At 40.9% G+C, this 12,092-nt stretch overlaps 2 protein-coding genes across 3 annotated transcripts in view; one reads left to right on the top strand and one right to left on the bottom strand.

The window, feature by feature from the left end:
* Hadha (hydroxyacyl-CoA dehydrogenase trifunctional multienzyme complex subunit alpha) overlaps positions 1–6,471 on the bottom strand; it is a 48,888-nt gene extending 42,417 nt beyond the window's left edge. Inside the window, exon 1 of the mRNA XM_004627437.2 lies at positions 6,189–6,471. Coding sequence (XP_004627494.1) covers positions 6,189–6,255 — 67 coding nt within the window. The 5' untranslated portion in view covers positions 6,256–6,471. The remainder of the gene's footprint in view (positions 1–6,188) is intronic.
* A 109-nt stretch (positions 6,472–6,580) lies between these two features.
* Positions 6,581–12,092, top strand: part of Hadhb (hydroxyacyl-CoA dehydrogenase trifunctional multienzyme complex subunit beta) — a 50,877-nt gene continuing 45,365 nt past the window's right edge. For both annotated transcript variants that reach the window (XM_004627435.2, XM_023710939.1), the window contains exon 1: positions 6,581–6,672. The gene's annotated coding sequence lies outside the window, so the exon portion shown is untranslated. The remainder of the gene's footprint in view (positions 6,673–12,092) is intronic.

Below are 12,092 nucleotides of genomic sequence, written 5' to 3'. Positions count from 1 at the left end.
GGTGATCCGTGCCTGTAACATCAACTGCTGAAAAGTCTGAGGCAGAAGGATTTCAAGTTTGAGTTCAGCCTACGCAATTTAGTGATTGAGTGAGGACCCTTGGGCCTGAGACCCAGTATTATAAAACAACAAATCATCCCTCTTGATTAGTAGCTATACTCATAAATCACTTGTATTCAGGAAAAGGCATGAGTCTCTTCTCCTTTCCTCTCTCTCTCTTCTTTTCCTTTCCTTTTCAGAGACAGGGTGTTGCTATGTAGCTCAGGCTGGTCTCAAACTCACCACAATCCTCCTGATTCAGTCTCCCACCACCATACCTGGCAAAAAGGCATACATCTTGTTTTATTTTATTTTTGGTACTGGTAATCAAACTCATGACCTGTATTTGTCAGGCAGGCGCTATGGTGCTGAGCTCTATCACCAGCCCTGGCATTAGTCTTTTTAAAGTCATATTAAATATAATGAAAAGCTAATGCTTTAACAGTATCTATTGGCTCTTCTAAAATTACACAAACTTAAAATTTCTTTCTTTTTTTATGTGGTGCTGAGGATTGAAGCCATGATCTTGCACATGCTAAAAAACTGTTTTACTACTTTTTAAAAGCCCATTATTTCTTAATATTAAATCTTTATTTCTAATTTTTATCCAATTATACAACATTTGGGCTTTTATTGGTTATAGTTTTGGATGCCACAAATACAGTTTAGGACAGAAGGTATCTATTTAATTTAGGATTAGTATGAGGTAAAAAAAAAGACTAAAATCCCTAGCATTCTCTCAGTGGCTAGACCTTCCCAGCAGTGTCTGACTTTCTGTCTATTCTCTCATTCTCCAAATCCTTTCCTTCATCTGGTTAATAATTTGGGAGACATTAAAAAAGAGTCTAGGACCTTGTTATATTTCATAACGATAATCAGGACAGTGAACAATAAAATAATACCACTTCAGTTATTTTATGTCATGGTAGATAGCCTAAGTGCAATTTTAAATGGCAACTTTACCAAAAACACTTTATGTGTGACTTAGAAACAAACTTTAAAATGATATCTACCCACTTTCAAGTTGAGGATGGCCTACAATTGACCAAAAGCTGGGAACAACGATTTATGGGTAAAGCAATATATCCAGCTAAACTGGAGTTCCCATAGCAGCACTGAGAAGTGATTCTAGAACTATGTTGCCATTACAATGAACTGAGGAGGTTCAAATCTACTCACAACTTCGTAGGCCTCAACTTGAAAGCATAAAATAAGAATTCTGGGCTGGCGAGATAGCTCAGCGGACTAAGCATCTGCTTAGACATGCACAGGGACCAGGGTTCGATTGCTGGCACCACAGGCCATGCTGGCCCCATCCCTGGGCATGCTGAGCCTGCCACCCAGGCTGTGAGTGGTGGCACACGCCTGTAATCCCAGCACCGGGGAGGCTGAAAACAGGAGGACAACTATGGGTCTGGGCTGTGTAGTGAGACCCTGTACCAAATACATTAAAAAAAAAAAAAAATTATGGGATGGGTCCTCAGCATCTGTATTTATTAAAAGGTGACTGTAGACAGCAAACAGATGGGTACACCGGACCCACTGATTTGGAGAACAATGTGATGAGGTCAGAAAGGAGAGGACCATCAGTAGTTAGACCAAGTTCTGGTGTCTTTCCCCTTTTTTTATTCCACAGTTCTGGAAGGGAAGAGAAAGGCAAGGGACAGAAGGGAATAACTGCAACTTTATTCAGGTCTGGAAGGCAAGGCACCAAAAAACTACATGGCTGGCATCAGAACCAGGGTAGAGTGACTGTAGGTTCTTTTTTTTTTTTTTTAATGTATGTACTTGGTACAAGGTCTTACTATGCAGCTCTGACTTGTAGCGATCCTCCTGTTTTCAGCTTTCCCAGTGCTGGCATTACAGGTGTGCGCTACCACACTCAGGGGCAGGGCTGGCACAGCCTGGGTGCTGGGAATCAAAACTTTTGTCCCTCTGCTTGCCTAGGCAGGCGCTTTGTATGCTGAGCTAGCTCGCTGGCTCTAGTTGACCTTAGGTTCTGTCTACATTTATTTCTGAAGCAATCCAAGTCAGTGTCCTAGAGAAAACACAACCACAGGTTTACTTGCTAGCTACATGATCATGAACAAGTGTATTAGTGAATTTCTGTGTTCTAAGATGGAAGGAGGCATGTACCACCTCACATCCCAGTGCCTCTGCATTACTAATGATATACTCAGCCTCTGCTTCGCTGTCATTTAAAGTCTGTATCATCTGTATCTGTCCCTCTGCTTTCTTCAAATCTGCATCATGGCTGCAATTGTTCTACAAAACCATACTTTCAGATTCTACCTACAGCAGTATTTGCCTTCACTGCCTGCAATTTTGATTTTTTTTTTTTTTTTTTTTGGTGGTACTGAGATTGAACTCAGGACCCTGGGCTTGCCAGGCAAGCGCTTATTCTACTGAGCTATCTCCCCGGCCTGCATTTTAATCTTGTTTATTGTTTCGCCAACTTAATAGTTGTGATTTAACTGATATCATGCCCTTTCCTAGATACTTGGGGTGAATAACAACAAAAAAGTCACACACTGTTGTCTTTTTGGGCAGCAGGGGTTATGACATTAGGAAAGAATCAGTTTCTGTTTAGTGGACATAAATGAAGACATGAAACAGACCTGGCCTCAAGGAGGATTGTGCCTGTAATGTAGAAATTCTAGTGAGAAGCAGAGGGTAGGTAATTCTAACTAGAACAGGGCAGAATGTATGAGAGTGAGAAGGGACAGAGTGAGAATGCAGGGTAAGAGGGAGGACATGGACAGACAGACAAAACCTAAGAACCCTAAATATGAAAATAAGGATGTTAGAAGTGCTTCAGTGAAAGAAAAAAGAGAACATAAGCTGCAGTTTTAAAGATGAAATATTTGATATAACAGTTTGGTGCTAATTAGCCCATGCAGTGGTGGTAAACCTATGGCATATATGCCACAGCAGGCTGTTTATCACTGAAAGCCCTAAGCTTTCACTACTGTATGGTTTTAGCCATTTTAACTCTTGCTTACTAACCTCCCCCTGCTGCTGCAAACACATCCACACACATACAAAATCCCTTCTAAATAGAGACAAAAAGTAAAGAGAAAATCAGCAAGTACAAACAAGAGAAGAATTTCCAATTGCAGCGAACTACATCAAGAAGTACAAGGTACTTCGCTTTTGGAATGCAGCGTTAGCCAATGCCTAGCAGCAAAGCCCGCTTATAGCAGCTGTGCAACCTTTAGCCTAATTTACTATGCCAACCAAAGAAAAACCTTTGTCCTACTTTGCAATCATCTTTGTATGTAACTCAAGATCACACAGGAGTATAGGCAGTTGAGAGACTTGGTTTATGCTGACACTTGATTTCAAATTTGAAAATGTTACTCTGGCTATCACACTCTACAGGTTTTTTTCTTCTTTCATTGTTCTCAAAATTCAATCCTGGGAGAAAGAATAAGATTCAGGAAGTGAGAAACTAAAAAAATGCTACATCAACCCCCAATGTATTTGTCTCTAATTCATTTTCTTGTGAGATTATTCTACCACTAATATGATTAGGAATTTAGATTTAGGAGTGGGAATTAAGTATTATAGTCAAGATGTGATTTTCACTTGATAGTCACATTCAGAACTGTAACATTTGTAGAGCAGGAATACTCTAAATGTAAAACTTCAAGAACTACATGTTAGTTTCAAGAGAATATATTTCCTGCTAAATGTCATTCTCTCAGTGTCTTTGCCAACATCCTGGCACAGACTTTAAAGGTAAAGCATCGATCTGATCTGTAGAGTTTAAATGGTAATCGAGGTGTACAGGTAATTTTAAACTCATTTCATAGAGTTGTTTTCAAAATTCATGAGTTACTCTTAAAGGGGATGGCTGGGTGTGGTGGTGGCAAGGCTGAAGGATCACTGAGTTCAAGGTCAACCTGAACTACACAGTGAGTTCAATACCAGCCTGAACTACATAGCAAAACTGTCTCCAAAAAAACAACTCCCTAACTCCCGATAGTAAGTTACATAGTTATATCTAATATATATTTACATATAATAACGTACAATATAATATAAAATATATGTATATATATTTCTGTAGGGAAAATACACCAAAATTAAACTGCTAGCTTTTTATTACCTATATAAAATGGATAAATGACTTTTTTTGAGAGAGGATCTGGCTATGCAGTCCAGGATGGCTTTAAACTTGCAGCAATTCTACCTCAGCCTCCCCAGTGCTGGGACAAGCCTATGCCACTACACCCAGCTAATAAATGATTTAGAAATTATCAGACATATAAATTCACGGCTAAAAGAGTTAATAATAACTAACATTTACTAAGCATGTAATAACTCCATTAGATATTACATTGAACATCTTTTTTAGACCTCACAAAATGGTAAAATCTCCAGTTTGCAAATGAGAAGTTACACAAATTAACTGTTCGAGGTCATCAGCAGGTAAATCAGTCAGACTCTACATTTAATGTTTTTATCTGCTGTTGTGCTACTTCTCATGGTAAAATCTAGTTTTATTCATTTCGGAGATGAGAAAAATAAAACCCACTTAGATTAAGGTATTTGTCCAAAGTCACACAGCTAATTAGGGACCAGAAACTACATGACTTGATGACCAGTTAAGTGCCAGTCTATGAGGAATACCTAACAGCTGGGCGTGGTATTACGTGCCTGTAATCCCAGGCACTGAGGGAGGCTAAGGCAGAAGCACTGCAAATCCAAGCCCAGTTGGGGGCAACTTACTGAATTACTGAGACCCTGTCTCAAAATAAAAAATGAAAAGGCTGGGGTATAGTTCAGTTCAAAGGCCCTGGGTTCAATCCTCAGTATCACAACAAAACAAAACCCCTCACAACAAACACAGGAGTAAATTCAGGAAATATTAATGATTTGTCAGGTGTAGAGGGGCACACCTGTAATCTCGGCACTCAGGAGGCTGAGGCAGGAGGATCCTCAGGAGTTTAAGGCCAGCCTGGGCTACATGGTGAGTTCAAGACCAGCCTAAAGTACATAGTGAGATCCTGTCTCAAACAAAACAAAATTCCTGATTTTTCAAAGTGTTAAATGACAAATAAGCAAAATAAGGAAAAAGATAAACTTTAAGGAAACAACCAAATGCCAAGAGGACTATAAATCATAAGAAACAAGATGATTACTTTTTATTTCCCGAATCTTTATAATATTTTAACTTTCTGTAATGTGGTTATACTATGATTGGTACATAAAAACCTCCTATGGTGACTAAAAACAATTGCTGAAAGCAGAAAAAGATCCTAATACTAAATTACTGTAATCTCTTACAGTAAAGAGAGACTCGTCACCTATCTTAAAAACAAAACAAAAAACTACCTCACTGGTACAAGAGAAGAATTTCATATTATAAACTAAATTGAAGGTTTCTAATTGAGTAACTGGTACAACATACAATGAAAAAGTCACACTACACCTTATGGACTTGGGGTGGAAAGAAAATGTTATCTTTTTTATAACCAGCCTCTTTAACCTTTACTATCAGTTTAAGGAAGACTATATAGCTAATACTGTAGAAACTAGAACATAGTTCTTTACATGATCTAACGTTTTAGTCATAGTATATAGCGCATATTTTCATGTTCACACGGGGAACACTGGAAGTTCAATTGTCTAAAGTACAAAAATGGGTTTGATGGGAAGAACAGAGAGTGGTAGTGATCTACAAGGCCGTTAACACCATTAGAGAAGTTTATAAGATAGCTCTTGTTAGCAAGGTGCAGCGGAGCCCTAACGATGACAAGGCCCTGTCCTCCTGATCAGGATCAGGGTCAGGGTCAGGGTCAGGGTCTGGGTCAAGGTCAAGGCCATCATTAAAAGACAATGTGAGGCGTGAAACCTAATGCGTGAAGACCAGCAGAAAAAGCGTCGAGAGTGGAAAAGACTGAGAAAGGTAAGGAGTCAGGGCGCCGGAAATCGCTGCAAGACTAAGAGTTTTGAGGAAGGAATGACAGGGCAAGGACACAAGGAACGGGGTCCCTGGACAGTAAAGCCCCCCATTCCCCACTCCCCACCCCGGGGTCCCAGAGTTGGGTGGACTGACAGCAAGGGCGCAAGCTGCCTCTGGGCACCCCAGTTTCCTCACGAGTTCTGCTCGAGGCTCCGGGGTGTCTTCAGGCTGGTCTCACCTCGAGAGCGGAGGATCCTGAAGGCGCTGAAGCGGCTGAGGCTGCCAATTGCCCGGGACGCCACCATCTTGAGTGGGAGAGGACGAAAAGTGGAAAGCACGTCTAGCCGCGGAGGCCCAGAGGAGGACTTGTCTTTCTGAACCCTAGCAGGCCAGCTGCCCAATGTACTGCCTGACTAAACCCCAGACTCTGAGACGTCACCGACCCTTTTAACCTTGTCTCTCGCTCCTTGGGTAACCGGGACAAAGGGCTGCTTTTTCTACCAGAGGACAGAAGCCTGATGTGGAAGGGACAGAGAGCCGGATTTTTAGTCAGGCGGCTCGAGGGCAGCCCGCGAGAAAGGCCGCACTGGTGGGCGGGGCCAGGGGGGGTCTTGTTGAGGCAGGACCCGCCCCTTCTTCCCCGGAGCCTGGTCATTTGGGACAGAATCTTGAGGCTTGCAGGAGCGCGGGGTGCGAGCAGGAACGCGGGGACGCGAGCTAAGGTGAGATTGTGCCAGCGCTCGGCTTTGCGCCTCGCCTTTTCGCAAGCAGATCCCATTACTTTTCCACCCGCTGCGCCGGTGCGCGCGGCCTATTCCCCTCCTTGAGTGAATCAAAGTCGAGAGAGCGGAAGGAAGCTCCTCCTTGACCAGGCCAGTAGCCACCACAGGTCTGTGACCGGGTCTGGCATTTTATCTTAGATCCATCCGGGCAGCAGTGTCAGCTCTCATAATTTACCCCATCAAGCTAACGAACTCTTTGCGTGTCTACAGCGCCGAACAGTGTTGGAATGTTTGTTTCACTTACTTAAGCCCAGTCGGTGGCTGTTGAAATTCAGGAGGGCGTCACGGATTTATCCTGAGTTTTGCTGTTAAAGGTTCTTTCTGTGAGAGTGTGGAATGAGCTGGGGCATCCTGCAGGCAGTTTGGTAGGCCGGTGATCAGTGGCATTTTCAAGTTCGGAAGGAACCTGGCAAACATCGTGGCATTCATCCCCTTCACTATATTGGTGAAGAAACTATACCATGAATCGGATGGTTTATCCAAGGCCACAGGTGGTAGAAATAGGATTGGCGCACACAGCTCCAAAGATGGGCTTGAGGCCTGGAATAGTCACTGGTGTTTAAAAAACAAAAAGGAAGGAGAAAGAAAAGAAAACACTGAGGGCCTACAATGCCCTTACCTTCTTCACATTGTTTTGGTCCCAAAATTAGTACCATTTGTACAAAGTTTTAAAATGTGTTTACTTATTTTTACAAAGAAATAAAAAACAATAAAAAGGGTACAAAATTTCAAAACAATATGGTAGGAAATTAATAGTGGTTATTGAGTTGCATATTGTTATCTTTAGAGTAGTTGCTCAGATTACCAGAGACAGGCATGCAAAATTGATCAGACAATATAAGCACTAACAATGAACTAATAGAAATTAGTAGTACAATTATCTTAGTCATCTTGTATATAAATACATTTTTTTGTCTTTCTTCTCCTTTCCCTCATCCCAGTTGTTCTTTCCTAAATCCAAAAGGTACAATAAATATTATGGAAGGCATAGTTCCACAAATCTTAATAGTGAACAACTTTAGTATTCCTGTGGACTGGAGAGCTACATGCACAGCACATGCTTTTGTTTTGCTGTGCTTTGCTTTCCTTTGGAATGGAGTTGCACCATTTTGCCTAGGCTGACCTTGAATTCATAATCTTCCTAAGCCTCAAGTGTATCCGGGATAACATGTTTGTGCCTCCATCGCCAGTAGCACATGCATTTTGAATATTTTCACAGGTTAAAGACCAGGAAGATGAATTAATGGAGACAGAATTTTAAAGTTTGTCTTCCAAAAACCCTTCACAACTTGTATCTATTTCAATTAGTATATGGATATGCCTATTTAAATTAGGTCTGTTATTACCAGAATTGAATATTAACCATGTATTTAATTTTTTTCTGATCCAGTAGCCCCAAAATATCTTGTTTTAATTTTGTAAAGATTTCTTTTATTGTTAATGAGATTGGACATTCTAAAAAATCTTTTTTTTTTTTTTTGATACCGGGAATCAAACTCAGAACCTTGTGCTTGCCAGGCAGGCACTTGTGCAGCTGAGCGATATCCCTGGCTCAAAATCTTACTTATTTTTGGTGATAAAAATCAAAGCCAGGACTCAGGACATATGAGAACTTGTACTGTAACGTCATGTACCTCGGTAGTGCCCCAAATTTTCTGATCAAGAAGATTATGGGGCCAAAGAGGAAAGTGATCGATGACATAGAGTGGGCCTAAGGAGAGTCACATGGGGAGAAGACACTCTCTCAGGCTTTCACAGAGAGCACATTGGCCAAGCAATGGCCGTGACTCATCCACATGGCTGCACTGATAAAGGTTCTACAATCTGAGGTACAGGTTCTCAGGACAAATCCTGAGGGCATTTCACTGACTTTCTCAGACCAAAAAGCTACAACTCTTGTTGCATAGGTCCTGCTTTACCTTGGTCTTAACCATCCAGTAGAAAAGTATGAAGACGAAATATAAGAAATAAAGCCATGCTGTTAAGTTGAGCTGTGGGGGACTCAGGTCAATAATTTCTGACATTGCCAGTTAAACAGAAGACCCAATGCTATTATGGGCTACTGGACTCTTTTAGAATATTTTGCTGAGTTTACACACCTATAATATTCAATAACGGAACTTAGAAAAAATAGGGTATACCGATGAATGTCCTTTTTGTATTTTTGTATTCCAAGTGGTTAGGATAGATATATAGTTGCATTCTCTTAATGAATAGAATGATTTGTTCTAATGGTGTTTGTAAATAGGATCACAAGTCCGCATCTTGTACAGCAATTAACCACTAAGAAGAATATATGCAGTGTATTATTTGTTGAATCTGTACTTCCAATTGGATTTGAAACTGTCTCATTGCTATCTGTTTATGAATAAAACTTTGAAAAAAAAACAAAACAAAACAAAAAAAATCAAAGCCAGGGCCTTGTACACAATAGGGAAGTGCTCTACTGCTGAGCTGCATCCCAGCTCTTGGTGCATGTGCTGGGAAGACATTACTCAGTTTCAAATAACAGAAAATTCAAGCATAATTGCCTTACTAAAGGAACTTTATTGGTTTGAAAAAGTGAAAACCAAAAGGCAATAGTTTGGATCCAACCAAGCATCTTTCCCCCCACTACACCTCCTGAAATTCTCAGTCCTGCCTTCTTTTCACATCAGCTTTATCCTTACGGTGGCTTTCTTAATGTTTGCCAAGCGCTGTAGCTGGGCCAGGTGTCAGAAGGAAAGATTTTGTGCTTTAGAATTCCAGCAGAAGATGTGTATGTTAGCCTGACTAAACCACTCCTACATCAGTAAAAGGCAGTGGCATGCATGGCTGTTTTGACTTAATTATCTGAACCAGTGAGCTTGACAGAGAGAATGAGATTATTCTGATTAGTTAACTCTGGAGCTGGGCTGGATTCAATCTCATGTAAACCATATATAGCAAGCAACTCATGATGGGATGAAATGCAAACTAGAGTAAAAACTATGGATTCCATTATAAATTTTGTATTTTTTCTGTAATTTGAAGTAAGTTCTTTATTTTATTTATTTATTTTTTTAGTTTTTATTTTTTGGCGGAACCAGAGCTTGAATTCAGGCCCTTCTATGCTTGCCAGGCAAGTGCACATTCTACTGAGCCACCTCCCCAGCCCCAAGAAGTAAGTTCTTTATAGATTATGGTTATTAACCCTTTTCTGTTTTGTTAGAAGTATTTTCTCAGACTATTGCTTGTCTTTTAAGTTGATTTTAGTATCTTTATAAACTCTTTACAAAATTTTGCAGTATGGAGGACTGAACCCAGGGAGTGCTGAGGTTAGTTGGCCCCTTTTGTTTATTTATTTATTTATTTTTGGTGGAACCGGGGATTGAACTCAGGCCCTTGCTTGCCAGGGAAGCGCTTATTCTACTGAGCCATCTCCCTGGCCCTATTTATTTATAGCTGGCTCAGCCCTCCCTGAAGGCAGGGCTGGTGTGGCATGTGGTGCTGGGGATTAAATTGTCCCGTGTGCCTGCCTAAACTTGTCTAAGCAGGCGCTTTAGACTGCTGAGCTATCTTGCCGGCTCCAGCCCTTTTTATTTTTTAATTTTGATGCAGCATCTCACTAACTTGCCCAGACTGGTCTTGACTTTGAGACCCACCTGCCTCAGCCTTTCATCAAATTGGAATCACAAGTGTGCACAACTATATCCAGCTGATTTTAGTATATTTTGCTGTGAACGTATTTTAAATGTTCACATAGATCAAGTAGTTATTTGACATTACAGGTTCTGGATTCTGTGCTATATATTGGAATCACTTCCATATCTGTTATAAAAATTATCTTTTTTTCTAGTATGCTTATAATTGAAAATTATGTATTTACATCTTAGTCCACCTGGCATTTATTTTTACTTATGGTATGTGCTATGAACTTAATTTCTCCAAGTGATTATCCATTTTTCCCAGACATTTATTGAATGATCTATTTTTCTCCCAAGTATTTGAAATGCCACATTCATCATATACTTAATTCTCGGACCTGGATATGTTTTTGGCCCGTCCTGTGTTTCATTTATTCTTGTGCTAGAACTGCTTTGTTTGAATTGCTGATGCTTTATAGGAAGTTTTGATATTTCTTAGAGCAAGAGGCCCCTTTTTATTTTCAACATGTTGGGAGCTTGAAAGTGCCTGCTTGGGCAAACTCAGTCAGGCACAGGGGACTGCTGGTCAATCCCCAGCCCCACAACCGCACCAGACCTGCACTTAAGGCAACCTGAGCTAGACAAAAAAAAAAAAAAATCCTTCTCCAAGGAGCTGGCCAGATAGCTCCACGAATTAAAGCACCTGCTTAGGCAGATGCAGGGGCTGGGGGTTTGATCCCCAACCTGCTGTGCCAGCCCCACCCCCAGGGCTCGCTGAGACAGGCAATTGAGATTAGGCATGGTGGCTCATGCCTGTCATCCCAGCGCTTGTGAGGCTGAAAAACAGGAAGAAACACTACGAGTCTGATCTGTGTAGTGAAACCCTGTGGACCCTGTACTAAAGACATAAGAAAGAGAAAGAAAGAAAAAAAAGACAAGACAAGACAAAAATTGCTTATATTCAACATGTTTTGGTCCTGTTCATGGATTTTATTTCAAAATTAACCTTACTTATATCAGGCCCTTGTGACATTCATTGTAAGCAGCTTCTGGAAATGAAGATACCCATCTCATGGGTACCTTTGTATGTTTCCCTGGCCAGAGCCAATTGAATGTGCTTCACACTGTTGAACCTAGAGCGTGGACTCTTCTATATCATTCCAGTCCCTTTGTTTGATATGTGAAGTTTTATCCTTTTAGAACATCTTCCGTTTAGTACATAAAGACCCTGAGAAGTTACTATCTATTGCTAAGTGTCAAGTTATCCCCAAATTTAGCAGGTTAAAACAATATATTTGTCATCTCATACAATTTCTAAGGGTCAGAAACTGGGGCACCATAACTAGCTTATTCTAATTTAGGAGTTTCTCATGAGATTGCAGTCAGAACGTTGGCCAGGGATGTGGTCACTTGAAAGCATGCCTGTGCTAGAGGCTCAGCTTCCAAGCTCACTCACATGGGCATCGATTCTTCAGGTTCTAAGCCTCTTCCTAAAACTGCTGGTGATGTGCCAGTTGGCTTCCCTCAGAGTGATCACGGAGGGAGAGACCACAATGGGAGCGGCAGTATTTTTATAGTCTAATCTCAGGAGGGACAAACCACTACTTCTGACATACTCTGCAAACCAACTGCAGAATAGTATTGGAGGCAACTATACAAGGTTGTCAAAATGACAAGTCACAGATTTTGAGGGTCAATTTAGAGGCTGGCTACCACAAATCTTGTGTTTATCTTTCCAATTAAATATGTTTCTTT

Source organism: Octodon degus, unplaced genomic scaffold (assembly GCF_000260255.1).
Source record: "Octodon degus isolate 3935 unplaced genomic scaffold, OctDeg1.0 scaffold00019, whole genome shotgun sequence".
Classification (NCBI taxonomy): domain Eukaryota; kingdom Metazoa; phylum Chordata; class Mammalia; order Rodentia; family Octodontidae; genus Octodon; species Octodon degus.
This window is presented reverse-complemented; position numbering and strand designations above follow the sequence as displayed.